At 59.9% G+C, this 18,676-nt stretch overlaps 1 protein-coding gene across 1 annotated transcript in view; it reads left to right on the top strand.

Annotated features, from left to right (window-relative positions):
* The window catches only part of MYO18B (myosin XVIIIB), a gene marked incomplete at its 5' end in the record, with an annotated part of 57,398 nt that overhangs the window by 22,975 nt on the left and 15,747 nt on the right, over positions 1–18,676 (top strand). Inside the window, 15 exons of the mRNA XM_084272040.1 lie at positions 905–994; positions 2,311–2,430; positions 2,525–2,633; positions 3,467–3,591; positions 4,624–4,778; positions 5,850–5,973; positions 6,573–6,773; positions 6,862–6,972; positions 7,148–7,252; positions 9,275–9,421; positions 12,857–12,970; positions 13,310–13,426; positions 14,154–14,237; positions 15,075–15,212; positions 16,222–16,407. Of these exons, the coding sequence (XP_084128166.1) occupies positions 905–994; positions 2,311–2,430; positions 2,525–2,633; positions 3,467–3,591; positions 4,624–4,778; positions 5,850–5,973; positions 6,573–6,773; positions 6,862–6,972; positions 7,148–7,252; positions 9,275–9,421; positions 12,857–12,970; positions 13,310–13,426; positions 14,154–14,237; positions 15,075–15,212; positions 16,222–16,407 (1,926 nt within the window). The remainder of the gene's footprint in view (positions 1–904; positions 995–2,310; positions 2,431–2,524; positions 2,634–3,466; positions 3,592–4,623; positions 4,779–5,849; positions 5,974–6,572; positions 6,774–6,861; positions 6,973–7,147; positions 7,253–9,274; positions 9,422–12,856; positions 12,971–13,309; positions 13,427–14,153; positions 14,238–15,074; positions 15,213–16,221; positions 16,408–18,676) is intronic.

Raw genomic sequence — 18,676 nt, 5'->3', positions numbered from 1 at the left:
CCCTTAGAGGGACAGCGGCAAATGCTCCATGTCCCCACAGCCACAGTCCTGCCCCAGGGCTGTGGCTGCCCCGCTGCTCTCTGTGCCCCCACAAGCTTTCCAGGCCTGGGTCTGTGGAGCCAAGCCCCTTGGGGATGGGTACCCCACATCAGCCTGTGGGTGGAGGGGTGATGAGCAGCCAAACGTGTCCTTGGTGCAGGAGGCTCTGCTCCGTGCTGTCAGCAGAGCTGTATTGTCCCTGGAGCTGTGCTGCCTTCCATCCGTGCTGCCACCAGGGACGGGTGATGTTAATGGGTGTTTGGTGACCTGGGAAAGGCGTCTTTTTCCCCTCTGCACCACCCAAAGCCTGCACTAAATTCTTAGTCCATCCTTCTTGGCATCCTGCTCCTCCTCCTGCCTCAGTGGGGTGCTAACAGGATGTTTTCAGGCTGGCTCAGAAGAAATGAAGCTGCCCAAGCCTCTGATCCTCCCCCCAAACCCTCCTGGGGGGATCCATCAGCCCCCATCACCTGTTCACCTCTGGTTGTATCAGGATTGGGCACGTTCTGCCTCTGCTCAGGACTGGGCATCCCAGCTGGGCCCCCCAAAAAGCAACCCCAGCGAGCCAGGTGCCTTTGGAGCTGCTCCCTGACAGGCTGCCAGGGTGCTGGGAACTCTCTCTGAGCCAGACCCGGGCGCTGGGCTGCTCAGCCCAGGCTTTTGAGCAGAGCTGACATTCCCTCTGGTGCAATTGATGCCCGGAGCTGTAGTGCCAGCAGCGAGCAGCCTTCAGAGCTGCCGGCTGAATCTCAGTAATGAGGCAGCTACGTCGCTCCCGCTTATTTTTGAGGGGAAACGAGGTTTTTCACAAAGGAGCTGGGGCTGCTGGAGCTCTCAGCGTGTGTTGCTCTGCGCCCTTCCCTAGGAGGAGCTGGCGGCACTGCGAAGGAAGCTGGAGAGATCCGAGCAGGCGTGCAGCGAGCTCAGGCAGACAGCCGAGAAGCTGGAGAGCGAGGTGGGGCTGGGAGAGGAGCCTCTGCTGCAGCTCCGCTTCCTCAAGTGGGAACCTAATTACCGGGGTCAAATTGGCCACCACTCAGCGATGGCAGCCAGAGATGCTCCTGGGGAAGAGAAGGCTGTGGGGGGACCTCACTGCAGCCCCCCAGTCCCTGAGGGGAGCAGAGGAACAGGAGGGGAATCAGCTTGTTAAAGGGCAGAGACTGGCAGGACAAGGGGGCTGGAGTGAAGCTGGAGGAGGGAAGGGGGAGAGGAGAGACTGGGGGAAGTTCTGTGCAGAGAGAGTGGTGAGGGGCTGGAAGGGGCTGCCCAGAGAGGGGGTGGGTGCCCCGTCCCTGGGGGTGTTCAAGGCCAGGTTGGATGGGGCCCTGGGCAACCTTGTGTAGCTCCAGGCCTGGAGGTTGGTGTCCCTGCCTGTGGCAGGGGTTTGGAGCTCTGTGACCCTTGGGGTCCCTTCCAGCCCAGACCATTCTATGATTCCATGATTCTATGATGAGCATGGGAGAAGCATCCTGCCCATCCCCAGCCCCTCTGCATGTCTGGAGGGATGTTGCAGGTGTGTTGGGGACCACGTGCATCCCCCTGTGTGGGGTCTCCTCTCGGATGCTGGGGAGGAGAACGAGCTCCCAAGTTTGGGCTCCTGAGTTTGCCAGGCTGGGTCTAGCTCTGGTTACTGGCACCAGCACCCAGGGCCAGGGACCCCCCTTCTCAAGGGGAAGTGGTGGAAGGTGGTTGAGCTTAAACTCTGTGTTAGACATTAAATCAGAGCTGGGACTGTGGAGTGAGGCTGACACCTTGGGACAGGCCAGGAGAGACACCAGCTCCCTGGGGAAAGCAAGCTGATCAGCTTTGCCTACGGGGTTAAATCTGGTGGACCCCCTGAAGAGCTTGTGTGGAGTGACATTCAGAGTTCCCTGAGATGCTGCTGGAGGGGAGGGAGCAGGGAGGCAGAGTGGCAGGGACCCCTGTCACCTCTGCTCTGTGGAGAGCATGGCTCCTTCCCCACATCAATAATCCTCCCCTTCATTCCTCTGCTTGCTGCTTTGAGTGAAACTTAAGGCAAATCTGTGAGGATGGTGTAGAAATCTGGTGAGCCCTGCCTGCAGCATGGGGTGGGCAGCATGGGCTGGGCAGTGCCAGTAGGAGCCAGGGTACTGCCCTGATGACACTGGTGGGTGACAGTGGGCACTGTCCACATCCCCTGTGCACAGGCAGCTGCCTGCTGAGAGCACATGGGTGGGTGGGGGCTGGCTGGGCCCCCCCAGGCTGGTGTGCCTGGCGATGCCCAGCCTGACCCCGGCGCTGCTCCCCCAGGTCATGGACCTGAGGACGGAGCTGTCGGACGAGCGGCACAAGGGCGATGCCGCCTGCCAGGCGCTGGAGGGGGAGCGGGCAGAGAGGCTGCGGGGAGCCCGGGAGCTGCAGGACCTGCAGGTAGGAGCCCCCCGAGCTGCCCGGCCGTGCTGGCAGCTACGCCACACCCTCAGCACAGCCTCGCCGGACCCTTCCTGCTCCCTTCCCTCCCCAGAGCAAACACGACCAGGTGCAGAAGAAGCTGGAGTCGGTGGAGAAGCAGCTGGAAGAGGCCCAGCAGCTGCTGCAGTTGCGTGAGATGAAGATAAGCGGCTCTGGTGGAGGTAGGGGGGGTCATCCAGGGACCATCAGTACATGCTCTGGGCATCCAGCCTGACCTGTGGGGCCAGCATGGCCAGCCCCAGCCTCTTGTGATGGGCAGGGGTTCTCCCCACACCCCCCAAGCATCCCCTGGCCACAGCAGCATGTGTATGGCACCCTGTTGTTCCACATTGCTCATCCCATGGGGACTGGGAATCATAGAATCAGAATCACAGGGGTGGGAAGGGACCCCCAGAGCCCATGGGGTCCAACCCCCTGCCAAAGCAGGGTCCCTAGGACAGGGCACACAAGTCGGTGTCCAGACAGGGCTGGAATCTCTCCAGAGAAGGAGACTCCACACCCCCTGGGCAGCCTGTCCCAGGGCTCCCTCACCCTCACTGGGAAGAAGTTCTTCCCCAGGTTGCTGTGGAACTTCCTGTGCTCCAACTTGCAGCCATTGCCCCTTGTCCTGTCCCCACAGACACTGAAAAGGGGCTGGCCATTCCCCCCTGCATCCCATACTTAAGATATTGATAAACATTCATAAGGTCCCCCCTTAGTCTTCTTCTCTCTGGGCTAAAGAGCCCCAGCTCATTCAGCCTTTCCTCACAGGGGAGTGACAGCTCGGTGGCACAGGGCGCTGGGCTGGGGATGCAGGCAGGGTGGTGCTGCTGGCTGGTGCTGCCCAGCGCTCCCAGCAGCTCAGAGTGTGTTTGGAGTGAGGAGGATGCTGGGACACAGCTGGGACGGGGCGGGATGGGAGAAGCAGCGAGCTTTGCCTGAGGCAGGGGGTGCACTGTGAGCTGGGGCAGCCCTGGATGGTCACCCCTCGTCACCCCCGGGTCTCTGCTGGCAGAGGACGCCTGGCAGGTTCGCTTTGACTGCGCACAGACAGAAATCACCTTCCTGAGGAAGCGGCTGGCGGCGCTGGAGCAGCGGCTGGAGTCCGAGCAGGGCGCCAGGACCGGGCTGGAGCAGAAGGCAAGTGGGGCTGGAGGGGACAGGGGCTCCCCAGGTCACACCGAGGAGCGGGGCTGCTGCCAGAGCAGGGTGTCCTCTGCTCGCTCCTGGCTTGGCAACGCTCTGCAGGGCTGAGGCTTGGAAATGCACCAGGATGTGGCAGAATTCCTGGCCAGGCACTGGAGCCGGTTGCCCGGGGCAGTGATGGGGTCACCGTCCTCAGAGGGGTTCAAACCCCAGCAGACGTGGTGCTCTGGGTTCCTTGGCACGGTGGTGTTGGACAGGCAGTTGGACTCGATGATCTCCAAGGTCTTTTCCAACCTTACAGAGTCTCTGACTCCATGAAAATCCGCCCTTGGTCAAGTGTGAGCACAGGGTGGGATGCTGTGGGGAGGGTCTCGGTGCTGGGTCTCAGTGCTGCTGTGGCTTTTGGGTGCTGTGCTCACCCCATCAGCCACGCAAAGAGCTGCTGCTGTAGGGCTGGTGGTGCCCAAGGGGGGAAAGCACCCCTGTGCTTCCCTGAGCAGCGCCTGAGAGCCAGGGCCCTTCCCCCAGGGAGAAATGACAGAGCTGGATATTATTCATGGAACATTAGAAAGCAATAAGGAAAAGAGCTGGGTGTTAGGGGTAAAGCAAAACATTTGCTTTCAGACAGTTAGGTTGGAATTACAGGCTTCATTAGCACAAGATTTTGCATCTTTGAAGCAATTTCCTAATGACACCTTCCTCTGGCTGGTGAGCACTCTGTGTGTCCAGCCCCAAACTCGACGTGAGTCCTCGGGGGGACCCAGCTGGTCAGTCCCAGCGCTGCCTTTCACAGCGAAACCAGAGCTGGGGGCAGCTTTGCTGACTCAGCAGGGAGGTCGGGCTGCTGCAGGCACGCAGGGGGATGCCTGGAGCACGAGGGGCCTCCATTTGTTCTCCTGTGGTGAAAGATTCCTGGGGGAACCATTGCCCCCAGTGCAGGCAGGGAGCGGCCATGTGGCATGTGTGCCGTGGGGGGTGTGTGTGTGTGTGTCCCCAAAGCCACTGACCCCCCAGTTCTGCCCGCAGCTCGGCGAGGCGCAGGCAGCGTGTGAAGCCGCCAAGAAGGCGTCGCAGCAGCTGCGGCGGCGGTGCCGGCGGCTGGGCTGCGAGCTGGAGGACGCCCGGGTGCTCGCCGAGAGCCAGCAGAGCCGCAGCCACGAGCTGGAGAAGAGGCAGAAGAAGTAAGGCTGGCAGGGCTGGGGCTGCTCGGGGTGGGACACACACACACACACACACACACACGGATGCTCCTGGCCTTGCGCAGCGTGAGGCTGGAGTGTGGGGACACCCCTGGCTGGCTTTGGGTGAGGGGCTCCTGGAAGGGCTGCTCTTTTCATCTCCTCTGACTGCTGGGGGGGTCACACCAAGCTGGGAGGTTTATTTTGCACCCTGTTGCTCCGTGACCACAACACCCATCGAGCCCGTCGCTCGGCAGCATCACAGGGAGAGCTGCCTGGTGTAGGGAGGGCTCGCTGGGGCTGTGGGGACGCTGATGCTGGGGTGTCCCAGGCACAGATGTGCCCTTGGCACAGGCGTTCCCATGCTGGGAGCACTGCTGGCAGACCGTGCCCGTGGCGTGGAGGGAGGGAGGAGCTCTGGGGTGCAGTGCTGCTGTTGGGGACCTGGGAAGGGAACGGGCTTTCTGCCCCAAAATAGGATCCCGGGACCAAGCGGGCACAGAAAACGTGGGAAATCACCAACTCTGCTTTCTTTACAATTTCTTTTCCCTTCCCCTTTGTGGCTGGTGTCTCCTGCTCACCTGTGCTGAGATGCAGCTCCCAGAGTTATCCCAGGGTTATCCAAGGAGTCACAGTGATTCCTGAGCTGCAGCCAAGCCCTGGGTGCAGCAGAGTCCCAGCCAGCCTGGGGAGGACGGAGCTGCCTACCATGGAGGGGGGCAGAGGGCTGCACAGGCACGTTTTGGGGTATTTTGGGTCCGTGGCAGCCCATCACAGCAGGGTTTTGCACTCCACTCTTGGTGTGTGCATCGCTGCAGCTCAGCATCGCTTCCCAGTGCCGGCACTGGTGCGGAGTAATTGGGGATCCACAAAGCAAAGGCAGCACTCTGCAGACAGCAGGCTGCAGGGTTTGTCTCCTCCAAAGCCCTTGGAAAGGCCCAGCCAGGAGAAGCAGCTCACAGGCAGCTGAGCCTGTCTCCCTGCCTGCCCTGGAGCAGCTTCCCTGGGCAGGGGGCAGCCGTGCCGCCCTCGCAGCCCTGCGGTGCCCAGGGGTACCCGGTGTTTCCCCTCCAGGTTTGACCTGCAGTTGGCCCAGGCGCTGGGCGAGTCTGCCTTCGAGAGGAGCCTCTGGGAGAAGGTGTCCCAGGAGAACACCAGCATCCGGTGGGAGATGGGCAAAGTCCAGCAGCGCTTGGAGGTGAGGGGAGCACAGTCTGCTGAGCTGCAGCAGATGGTGGGGGCAATCGGGCACAAACCCAGCACCTGGCTCCAACGTCCTCTAACACCGGCCCAGGATGTGTCTGATGTATTAAAATAGTGATACCCCCCCTCAGAAGAAAGGCTTTTTACCAGTGGCACCCATCCCCTGGTTTAGCTAATTAGGCTGACCCTCATCTTCACTGGGGTCACTGGTGCCCTTTGTCAAGGAGCCACAGTCTGTGTCTCCATGGATCAGTGGGGCACCAGCACCCAATGAGCCCCCTGCAGCAGCGTGGCCATGGGGTGCTGGGTGAGGGGAGGATGCTGCAAGGGTGCTGCAGGGAACCCCCATGGGAGGAGGAAGGCAGGGCCAGGGGTGAGCAAGCAAAGCTGAGAGGGAATGGGTTGGATGGGGATGGGGATGGGGATGGGGATGAGGATGGGGATGGGGCTGCTGGTACAGGGAGGGGTTGCCCACTGCCTGCTGCTGCTCTGGGGTCTTTCTGATGGTGCTGTTGAAAACAGTGTGGGTTTTAAGAGGGGGGTGCAAGCACTGGGGCTCATCTACTGACCCCCGGCTCTGCCCCTTCTGAGCAGGAGAAGGAGTCCGAGGTGGCCAGCTTGGCACAGCGGGTCACCACGCTGACCGGCCGGGTGCAGGAGCTCAGCACCCCCAGTGCCCTGGACGCACGCACCGTGCCAGCGCTCAGGAAGCAGCTCTGGGACCTGGAGGCCAGCGCTGCCGAGCAGCGCAAGGACCTGGAGCGGCAAACTGCTGCTGTTGATCACCTGGAGCAGGTAGCCTGGGGTGGGGGCTCTGGGGGTGTCCGTCCCCACACCATCTGCCTTGGGGCTTGCATCCAGCTGCTGTGCATCCACCTGGCAGCTCCACCAGCGGCTGGAGCTGGAGATAGAGCGGATGAAGCAGATGCACCAGAAGGAGCTGGAGGACAAGGACGAGGAGCTGGAGGACGTGCGCCAGTCCTGCCAGAAGAGGGTAGGTCGGTGCTGGGGGATGCAGCCAGGTCCCATCGCTGGCTGAGGTGATGGGAGAACTCAGTGTGTGCCCCTCCCAGGGAACCCCCTGCCAGGGGGGTGGCTGTGTGCTGCCAGGGCATGGGGCTGTGGCAGGGGACAGCCGGGCTCTGAGCTGGGGTTGTCTCTGTGCGCAGCTCCGGCAGCTGGAGATGCAGCTGGAACAGGAGTACGAGGAGAAGCAGGTGGTGCTGCACGAGAAGAAGGACCTGGAAGGGCTCATTGGCACCCTGTGTGAGCAGGTGAGAGGACTGGGGGGTGTCCCCAGGGCTTCCAGACCTCAGCAAGGCTGGGTTTGTGCTGGTGCCTCCAACCACCCTTGTACAGCCCCCAGCATGTCAGAACTCTCCTTACGTGCCCAGGAGAGGAGGAGCTGATTAGCTGCAGTGATGGTAATTAAGCACCATGTCCTCCAGCACGAGCTGGCTGGGTTTCACCGTTTCACAGGGCAGGACAATTTGTGTGCGTTGGTTAACTGGGATGAAGCCAGAGCTTTGTCACACTGGAATGGGGGGATACTTTGAGCAGAGGCAAAATGCTCTGACAAGGCTTATCCATAACATCCCCCTGGCTCCCGGCTCATGGAGTGTGTGGGGAACTGTCAGAATCAATCCTGCTGTGTGCAAGCAGGGTGTTGTTGTAACTGCCTCTCCGCCCGACACGTCCCCCTTGTCTGGGAGGAGAACTAAGAGGGGTGAGGAGGCAGTGGGAGCTGCACGGAGCAAAGCCTGGGGGCTCTGAGGGAGAGGGAATCTTCTCCTTCCCAGGACTGACCCCGGCACTGTCTGGGCAGCCTCTGGCAAGAGGGATAGAGGAGGTGGCACAGTGTGTCTGGGTATTACTGTGGCGTATGTGAAATGCAGCCAGAGCCTTGAAAGCAGCTCTGGAAGGAAATCCCAGCTTTGGAACTTAAAAAGCACTGAGCTGCAACAGTGGGAGGTGACAGCGGCCCCTGTACCTGCTGCAGCACGAAATCCATCGCCTGTGACACTGGGCAGACCCCGAGCTACGGGACAAGGATGCTGAACGGCATCTGGGATACAGGCTGTGGGGATGGCAGGGATACAGCTCCGTGCTGCTGCACTGCTGGAAATGCTGTCTGGTTTGCAGGGGACAAAGAGAAAACGGGGGGCTAAAGAGCCAACCCAGAACACTCATTAAGGAAATGGAGATGCAAATGATTTCTGGTCCCAGGAAACCCCAGGCAGCTCGAAACCAGGTCACAAGGTCAGGTCTGCACAATCCATTTTAGTCAGAGCACAGAAAATAGGTGAACAGGGTTGAAACAAGCAGAGCCGTGGGACCAGACTGGAGGGGAGATGCTCTTACACTTCAGTCAGTCTGGCATCGAGCACTGGGGCCCCGTCCCCGTGCATCTGGTGTGTTCCTGATTCCTTTACCCTGGTGACCACGGCTGCCCGCAGCTCGAGGGCTGGGTTAAGGTGCTGCTTCTCTTCTTTAGATGGCTCCAGGGTCAGTAGTGACACCACACTGCCCTGGGACTGGCCTCTGGTATCACCCAGCATCACTGCCTCCCCCTCTGATGGCAGCAGCGTGGGTCATGTTGCTCTGTTAGAGATGTGCAATTAACTCCTCAGGAGGCTTCCCTCATCCCTGCTTCACTGTGGGTTTCCTCTCTTCAGGCTGACTTCCTCCCACCATCATCACTCTCTTTCTCCAGGGGGCTGGGGGGTCTCTGCCTTGGGTTCTCTCACACGGTGACTCTCACGTTTCCTGTGCCAGCGCTCGGCACGGGCACTGGACCCACATCTCCTGCGTCTGACCCTCTCTGACCCTCAGGTTCCTGGAAGGTGACAATGCCCAGAGACCCCACAGAGACAGGGTGCTGTGGCCCTGGGGACCCATCTGTGCCCCCAGCTTTGAGGGGAAACCCCTGGACAGGAACGTACGTGGCCGATGGAGACCGGGGCTGGGATAATGTTTTCAGAGGAACAGCTTTCTGGGGGGAAAGAGACGTGTTTTGGCAACTCCAAATGTTTGTGTCATGTACTTCCTCCCTTTTATTTTTCCATCAAGTGATTTTTATTTGATGAAGAGGGGAAATTGCAGTATCTGTACCCAGATGGTGAAGATCCTCTTGCACCCTGACTCCAGCCTGACCCAAGTGCTTCCCCACTGGTGGCTTTTGGGGTCGTATTTACTCGCCAATGCCTGGAGACAGGGTGGGATTGCCCAACGGAGGTTCTGTGGGGTGAAGCAGGGTGGCAGGGCTCAGGATATCCCCCTCTCCCCTCCCTCCCCAGATCGGCCACCGCGACTTCGACGTGGAGAAGCGGCTGCGCCGGGACCTGCGCCGGACACGTGCCCTGCTCGCCGACCTGCAGCTGCTGCTGGCAGCCCCCACGCAGCCCGCTGCCAGCGCCCAGGACCTGGAGCGGCTCCGCAAGCAGGTGGGTGCATCCCAGCTGGGGCATCCCCTGCCCCTCGGACCATTACCCAGAACCTCAGCTGAGGGGAAAACACAAGGAGCCTTTCCAGATCTCCTGGTTTTCCTTGTGTAGGGGCAGGTTGTGGCCCTGCGCTGTGCCAGCGCCCAGGCCAGGGAAGAGTGCCTCTTGCACTGATCAGGGTCTCCCCACAACGAGCACTGCTCTGTGATTAAGCCACCAGCTTTAAAGTCTTTTTTCCTTCCTTTTTCCCACTCCCCCAGCCCCGTTAATTCCCTTCTGTTCAGCACGTTTGCTGTCTGCCTCGTAAGGAGCTGCAGGGGCGCTGTGCTGGGGCCGTGTTGCCATAGGGATGCTGCGCGGCGGGAGCAGGGAGCGCAGCGCATTTGCCGTAGTTTAACCACAGTTCACCTGCCCGCGGCGCCGCGCTTGTGCCCGCTGAGGATGGTGTCAGCAGCACCGATCCTGGGGGGAGCTCGGGGTCCGGGGGGTCCCTGTGCCGGGACACGGGTGGCACGGGGCTGTCTGTCCATCCCCAGGGTTGGCCATGCACTCGCATCCCGATGCCGAGGGGCTGTGCTGGCGATGCTGGTGCTCTGAAACCGCCCGGTAATGAACCCGTACCACACATTTCCCCGGGAAACAGGCTGATCGGGAGGCATGAGGGATTCCAACGACGTACATATATAATTGAGATAATCGTTTGTGTAAATAACAGCTGCGAGCAGCAGCTGCTCCCACCTGTGTGGAGGGAAGGGGGAAGGTGAGCTCCACGGGGTGCCCGTGCCGCTGCCCCGGGCGGCTGGAGCAGGGGATGCCCGTGGCTCCCATGGGCAGCAGGAATAGATGTTTTTGGCAGTCATGAGCTTTTTCTTAAACATTACTGAGCTAACACTGCGGTGCTGCACTTAGTCGATCCCTTGGCACTGCCTGAGTCCTGCTGTGGGGCTGGAGATGTGCAGCCCCCGCCTCATCCCTGCTCCCAGTGCTCTTACTGCAGCTGGGTCCCATCCAGCGCCAGGGCTCGGGGCAGTGGGCTGATGCTGAGGGACCCCTTCCATGTGCTGGTCCAAGGGTCCATCCCTGGCTCACTCAGTGTGGGGGGGCTCTGCCTTTCCTCGTGCTTCGGAGGAGAGTGGAAAGGCTGAGTACCAGCAGCATTGGGAAGGGTGAGGTTTGTTCTGTGCTGGCTCCCTGCGTGTGCTGAAAGCGCCCCACGAAACCGCCGTCCTTCAAAAGCAAACGCTGCCTAACGGCATTCGTGCCAGCTCTCTCCATGCAGCTTACCAACCAGCCCACAGACCTCCCCCAGAATAAAAACTTCTCCCAAAAGCTGCATTTCCCTTAATCAAACCCCATCTGGCTGGAAATGCAGCATTGTTCTGGGACGGGCGGGGGCATCCTCCCTTTCAGGTATTTAACAGATGGTGCAGCACAGCCACAGCACGTTGTGCAGAGCTTCATGCATTATGCATTGGGGGGGGGGATTTAAATTTATTCTTCCTAAGTGGGAAAATTCCATTACATGGAGTGAGGAGGATGCTGGTGTTTAATGAGAGGCTTGGGGATGAGATTCTCCCCGATTAAACTATCTGGAGTTTGGGTGTGACCGTGGCAGGGGGAAAGGCTGGGGGGGGGGGGGGGGGGGGGCTGATTGCAGAGGGGGTCAGTGGTCATAGAGCCAGTGGGCAGTTGGAATGGCCATCCAGGTGGTCTCCCAGCTTGGGATGTTTCGGTGATGGCTGAGCTGTGTGCAATGCAGGGCAGCTGCTTTTTGGGGGGGTGGAAGAGAGGGGAACAGGGTGTCCCCATGAGAGCCGCTCTGCAGGTGCTGGAACAGATCAACCAGCCCACTCACTGATGCCAGCCATGGATGGACATGGGGACATGGGTTAAATAACTCATCCAAACTGCTGACTGTCTCCATAAAGCCAGAGCTTCACACTCCCAGCTTCTGGCTGGCGCTGCACCTGGAGCTGTGATGATGCTCGGGGCTGTTTCTTCCCACCGGCTCCTTGCTCCGTGCAGGGGGATGGAAGGCTTGGAGATGGAAGCAGCGATGCTGGGAGGCAGAGACCAGCCGTGGCCGTGGGATGATGGGTGCTCAGGGCAGAGCCATGTTTGCTTCCAGAGGTTTTGCTGGAGTTGCTGGCAGAGTCGTTGATGCTCTGCCTCATGGCCAGGGAGGGCACCTGCCTGACTTTCTCACCGAAGGGGTTAAGATTGGGGATGCAATTTAGGAAGGAAGGTGGAGGCTGAGGATCATGACAAGGTGTTTCCATTGCTCTGGCCCTGGGATGGAAGGAAAGGGGTTTTCCTGCTGCCTCGGTCACTCTCCACACATGGCCAGACCTTGGGGCGTGTTGTGCCACAGGCACCCCCATGCACAGAGCTGTCCCATGCGAGGAAGGCGGCTGTTGTGCTAGTGCCACGCTGCAGGGCTGATTTGCTGTGCTGGCTGTGTATAAAGTATCCTTCAGTTTAAGGAACAGGCACTTTCCTTCCCCTGCTGAGGAAGGAAATAACCTGTGTGACTTTGACAAGGGGGTTCCATCGCCTCACACAGTGGAGGGAAATGAGCTGAGGATTGCTCAGGGTGCAGAACTTTGCAATCCCCCCTTTTTATTGAGGGAGAGAGTAAAAAAAGACAAGCAAGCTCTGAGAAAACGGCCTAAAATGCTCCAACTCCTGCCATGGTGCACAGCAGCCTCCCTTGCCTCCCAGCACTCAGCATCCTCTGCAGGGAAAGCAGGACTGGGGAGCGAGCAGCGAGGGGAGGGGGGTTAAGGTTCATTTTGGTCAAGAACAGAATGAAACCTGAGCAAGCAAGGGAAGGAACTGGATGTTCAGGGACAGCTGTTGTGGATCCCGCTGTCCCAGTGCTGTGAGTTTTTGGGATGGGGCTGCGGATCCCAGATGTCTGCAGCCCATTTGAGACCATTGAGGTGGTGGTGAGGGCGGGGAGCGCAGTAGTGTCTGGAGATGTGAGATTCCCTGCGTATTTGCAAATGCAATTTGTGCCACATGAAAGGGCCATTTGCAAACTCTGGATCCTGAATTGCTCTAATCAGGAATTACACGTAATTCACATCATTTTGCAAATTAATGACTCCCAGCTCTTCCCTCACTGTGGCACTGCCAAGGCGGAGGGCTGGGTGTGCGGATCCAGGCGCTGGCTCCGGCACTCCGTGGGTGCTGGTAGGACCCACGAGCTGCTGGGGAAGCGGTTTTCCACTGGAAGCCAGGAGCAGGCAGGCTGAAAGCAGCTCTGGATTTTAAAAGGTTGAGTCTCCATGTGCATTCATGGGGGAAGATGCTCTGGGAGTGAAGTGTACAGAGCTGTGGCTGCACGGTGGAGGCTCACGGCGCAATCAGCACGTGGTTTCTGCAGGCTCTTGGTGCTCTCCTTTAATTGTGATCTCCCTCAATCCTTCCCAGCTGGAAGAGAGCAAAGCAAAGTGTGCAGAGGCCCAGAGGTCCCAGCAAACATCGGCCCTGGAGCTGGAGAAGTTGCAGGTGGAGCTGGAGACCCTCACCAGAAATAAGACCCTGGTGAGTTGGTGGAGATGCAGCCGGGCTGGGGAAGCAGGAGGGCAGTGGTGTGGGGTTTGACACATGCTCTGATACCAATAATTGGCTATTTTACTAACTTGGCAATAACCAGAATCATTTCTGAAGCCCCCAGCAGTCCCTGGGGTGGTTTAATGGACAGGTAGAACTCCTCCGAAGGTGCAGCATCCTGTTGTCCCCGCTCCCTCTGCCCCTCCAGGCGCAGGCACGGGTTCAGAGGCTGGTGGCAGTGTGTCCCAGAGGATTCCATGGTCCAGGCAGTGCTGTGCCGTGGGTCCCCCTGGGATGCAGCAGCCAGCAGCCCCGTGGGTCTCCCTGCAGGTGGATGAGCAGCTGTATCAGCTGCAGCACGAGAGAGCTGACCTCCTGAAGCGCATCGACGAGGACCAGGAGGACCTTAACGAGCTCATGGCCAAGCACAAGGCTCTGATCGCCCAGGTAGGAGCTGGGGCAGAGGAGGCTGGGGCAGCATCCCCTCACCCAGGAGGGTGCAGGAAAGCCCCACAGCCAGGCTGAGAGCAAACAGCTCCCTGCACAGTGCCTGTCAGTGCACAGCAGCTCCGAGACCCCGGAAGGCAGATGCTGTGGTGGGAGGAAGGAATGGCTCACAGCTCTGGCTCCTCTCCTCTTGAGTCTTCCTCTTCCAAGAGGTGTCTTGGCTTTAGTCTCAATAGTTGGGAAACCCTGTAGCATCCCTGTCTGGATCCTTTTGCGCTCTTTCTTTCATGCAGAGGCTTAAAAAGTGCTGACAGCCCTCCCTGGGGCTTTCTGGGTGATGCCCAGGCTAAGGCAGGCTCCCCCAGAGGATTGTACCTGGAGCTGAGGGACCCAGAGGCTCAGGGCTGGGCTGGCGAGACTGACAGGTCGCAGTCTGGTGCCCCTCACAGCAGCCTTGCAGAGCCAGGAGCCTGTATCTGACAGGCTCAGGGGGCAGAAATGACCTTGACAACACGGTTTCTGTCCCAATCTACAAATATTTGCTTCAGAAATTAGGAAAGTTGCATTGAGCTGGAAGAACTGAGCTCCCAGTGCAGGAGTGGCTCACCATTTCGGTGGGAAGAGGAGGAGGAGGCACAAGCCTTCAGCACCGTGCTCCCCTCAGCGTGTGCCCCCCCTGCCCCAGGCCCTCTGGCTGCTCCCACTGCCCAGCTTTCTCTTCCCACAGTCAGCCACGGATATCGCTCAGATCCGGGAGCTGCAGACGCAGGTGGAGGATGTGAAGAAGGAGAAGCAGAGTCTGCAGGAGAAGGTGATTCCTCCCGAGCACCCCAGCCAGGCTCAGCCCTGACACCAGGCGTGGGTCCTGTGTCCTTGTCTGACGTCAGGTGCTGCAAAGCCATCAGGGCAGCCAGGCTCCCCTCCTCTTCCTCACACGTCGTGCGTGCCCCTGAGAGCAGCACGGTGCCAGGTTGGGCTACGGGTCCTGCCCACGATGGCTTTGGGATGGGGAAGCGCTTTCCTGGTGTGGTTCTTGGGATGGAGAGTCCTGTTTCTCCTTCCCCAAGCTGCTGGGGTGGGGCTGGCCCCAGGATGGGGCTGGGAGCATGTGAGTTTAATGTGGAACACGTGTGTAATCCCATCAAGTGCAGGGCTTTCCTGGAGCGTAGCGATGCTTCCCTGGAGTCAGCAGCAGGGCTCGCAGCCGCCGAGGCGGAGCGGGTGCTGCTTAGAGACAGGCCGGGTAAAAGGCAAGAAATTCCCACAGTTCCACAGCAAATAGGAAATCCCAGCCAAGCGTGCACTGGGATCACTGGCAAGGGCAGGTTGCTGTGGAAATCTCCGTGTAAGGGCTGAAGGAACAGCCTGGTCTGGGCAGCTTCCCAGGAGGGTAAACGGAGGGGGTTTAGGCATGTGATCCTCAGAGGATCCATGGATCCTGACACGTCACCTTGCCAGCACAGCTCTCGTGTCCTGCATGTGCTGTGCAGTGATTCGGGCAGCAAGCTGATGGCTATGGCAGGTCCCCATCCCCTCGGGGACCGCGACAGCCACCTCACACCAGGGTGAGGGGCTGGTGGGGGAGCAGGGAGGGGGGCCAGGAGGTGTTTGCTCAGGGCAGGGGCTAACGCAGCCCATGGTCCCCCAGCTGCAGGCAGCGCAGGCGAGAGCGGCCAGCCTGGAGCAGTGCCCGGCCGAGCGCTCCATCGTCAGCCGGCAGGAAGCCCGCATCCGCGACCTGGAGAGCCAGCTGGACTTCCAGGCCGTGCAGATGAAGCGCTTCGAGGTACCAGCTCCCCACCGCTCACAGGGGGGATGCACAGCCCCGGGGGGATGCAGCTTGCAAAGGCTGGGGAGGGGGGGGGAAGAAGCGGAGGGGAGGGGGTGTGGAGGGATGGGTGGGGGTCTTTGGCCAGCGCCTCTGTGCTTGCAGACAGTCTGTATAGTTCATGCTGCTGCTGTTAGCCAGCCAGGCTTCACCAGGGTGACTGTCGAAAGGCAGCTGTGGGCCCTGTGCTCATAAACACCCAGAGGGATATATAGTCCCTGCCCTGGACACAGAGCACTCCAGCACAGCACCTTCCCGGCTGACACCAGGCTCCATCGCGGTATTTCACCGTCCCTGTTAACCAGCACTTGGCTGGCACCCCGGGTACGTTCTGACTGTTGCTTTTCCTGCTGCCTGGACTTAGCCCAGGGGTGAAGGAAAATGCTGCTGTGCTCCCAAAGCAGCATCCAGGGGATGCGGTGCGGTCCTGGGGGATGAGTCCAGCCCTGGGTGCGGGGATGGGCGGGGGTCTCTGGGGTCTGCACCCACTGATGCAGACCTGAAGGGATCTTATAGGCAGGAGGGGATTCGACTTTTTAAAAGAGCAGATAATGGCAGGACAAGGGGGAATGGACTAAAGCTAAAGGAGGGAAGGTTTAGATTAGATATTAGGGGGAAGTTTTTTACAGAAAGAGTGGTGAGGGGCTAGAACAGGCTGCCCAGAGAGGGGGTGGGTGCCCCATCCCTGGGGGTGTTCAAGGCCAGGTTGGATGGGGCCCTGGGCAGCCTTGTGTAGCTCCAGGCCTGGAGGTTGGTGTCCCTGCCTGTGGCAGGGGGTTGGAGCTCTGTGATCCTTGTGGTCCCTTCCAACCCAGACCAGTCTATGATTCTATGCCACTTGCAAGGATTCGGGGTGATGCTCCATGATGGTGGTAAGAGCAGCGGGGCAGGAGGGAGTGCTGCACACGGCTTGGTGCTTGCAGAGACCTTCCTGACTCCTCTCCTCCCCCTGCGCCCTCCTCGCCAGGTGCTGGTGCTGCGCCTGCGGGACAGCATCATCAAGATGGGCGAGGAGCTGGAGAAGGCGGCCGAGTCGGAGGCGCGGGAGAAGGAGAGCGCCCGCTACTACCAGAGGAGGATGGAGGAGATGAAGGCTGACATGGACGAGCTGGTGCAGAGGGAGCTGGAGTCCAGCCGCCGGCGCGTGGAGCTGGTAAGGGGCCCTGTGCCACGGGATCGTGTGGCCCCAGGGCTGGGGTGGGGGGAGTGGGGGGTCACCTCCCCATCACCTGAGGGTCCCTGAAGAGGCGTTTGCTGCGCGGTGCTTTGTGTGCTCTGTTTGGAGAGGGGGCTGCCCCGTTTGCCCCCATGCAGGGAAGGGCTGTCAGGCTGGGCTTTGGCAAGCAGAGCTGGGGGCCACTCCCAGGGGCTTTGTGCCCCTGCACAGCCCCAAATCGTGGAGCCAGGGCTCCCAGAGGTGCTTTGTGTCTCACCACTCCAGAGCGGGGCTGGCAGCCTGAGCCCTCGCTCTGCTCCACACTCAGCCCCAGGCAGGAGATGGCTTTGCCTGCCCAGCTCTAGGACATGCTGAGAGGTCGCTCAGGTCATTCCTGCACCTCCTTGTGCTGCGCTGGGGCTGGCAGCACGGGGCTGGTAGGAGCAGCCACTTCATCCAGAGTCTTTTATTTAACAACCGAGGAGATTTCAGCCTTTATTTCGCCCCAAGGCTGCCAGCCCTTCTGAAGGGAATGGTGCCTTGGCATGGGCTGCTCCCCCTCCTCTGAAGGGAATGGTGCCTTGGCATGGGCTGCTCCCCCTCCTCTGAAGGGAATGGTGCCTTGGCATGGGCTGCTCCCCCTCCTCTGAAGGGAATGGTGCCTTGGCATGGGCTGTTCCCCCTCCTCTGAAGGGAATGGCGCCTTGGCATGGGCTGTTCCCCCTCCTCTGAAGGGAATGGCACCTTGGCATGGGCTGTTCCCCTCCTCTGAAGGGAATGGCACCTTGGCATGGGCTGTTCCCCTCCTCTGAAGGGAATGGTGCCTTGGCATGGGCTGCTCCCCCTCCTCTGAAGGGAATGGTGCCTTGGCATGGGCTGTTCCCCCTCCCTGTGCCGTGAACAGGCTTTGTCCTGGCTCTGGCAGCCCCAATCCCATGTGCTGGCTCTGACTGTGGGACCCCCTCACCATGGGGTCAGGGTTGTGCAGCCACAGCTCTTCCTTGGTGTGAGGGGGTGTTGGCATGGGCAGCGTTGCCCACCCAGCTCAGCAGGCTCCCAGCAGGCACCCCGGGGCCGGATGCTGCCGCTTCCCCCGTGGGCGCCGGTTGCCATGATAACTGGGTGTGATGCTTTGGAGCTGCCTGCCAGGATACGGGGGGGTTCTTCTAGCTGTGTTTCTCTGTTTGTGCACGTATTTTTAGAGGCTCTTGGAACGTTCCCCGTGGGGATGTGGGTGACGGGTGTAGCAGGATACTTGGTCTCCTCAGCATGCTTCTGTCCTCACAAATGGAGTTTGCAGTGAAGTCCAGAAGGGGTTTTGATGTAAAACCCCATAAAAGACAAACTGAGGGGTCAGGGTTTACCCAGGCAGTTGGGGCTATCTGGCATCTGCTGCAGCCAGGGTGGGAGGATGGAGCCAGGCAAGCCCTGCCGTGGGTCAGCTCCCCCAGACACATCGCTCCCACCCCACCATGGGAACTGGGGCTTCACTGTGGCATGGCCACGGCATTCCCCAGGGGCAGAGGTGTTCCCCCAGACCGTGGGTACTCCCAACAGCCCTTAAATAAAACATGGCAGGGAGGCTGTGATCGCAGAGCCCAGCCACGCTCGTCGGGCGGCTGGCAGAGAGCATCAATAGTTAATAGACAGCCACTTACAGCTCTGCCCCTGTTAAATCCCCATCAATTATAGATGCTCCATGAATTATTCACTTAACACCGCTTCAGCCATGGTCTGCACCCCACATCTTCTTCCTTTCTTCATTTTATTTGTTTAGATAAGCAGCCTGAGGTTGTGGGCTGGCTGTGAGCTGCCAGGGCTTGAGCATTGGAGGGACAGATGGGCCTGGAAACCCTCCGTGTTTCCAGGGCTTCTCAGAGCTGCTGCCTGCCTGGAAGGTGTTTTATTCTCACAGCTCCTGTTCGTCACTAGTAGAGGCACCTGAAAATCCTGTCCCACCATCCCTGCACCTTCAGCCAGGCTCAGGACAATGGTTTTCATCCCTCCCTGCTTTCTGGAGCCAGCCTGGGGCAGTGGGCAAGCAGAAGCTTCCTCGTGCTCACAGCAAATGCAGGTGGTGGGGAAAATCCATGGGGAAGCAAGGGTGGGAGCTGGAGAGCTGCTGCCAGGCAGCTGGCTCTGGCTCATGCGTTTTGTACAAAGAATGGGGGTTGAAGGCTTTCCAAGCCCAGTGCCATGGCAGGGAGGGAGGCGTGGTTTCCAGTGGAGGGGGGATACTTGGCCCTGCTTGTCTCTGTCTGTGCTC

Source organism: Gallinula chloropus (assembly GCF_964237585.1).
Source record: "Gallinula chloropus genome assembly, chromosome: 17".
Lineage (NCBI taxonomy): Eukaryota > Metazoa > Chordata > Aves > Gruiformes > Rallidae > Gallinula > Gallinula chloropus.
Note: the sequence above shows the minus strand (reverse complement) of the source record. Positions and strands in the feature narration are given on the sequence as shown.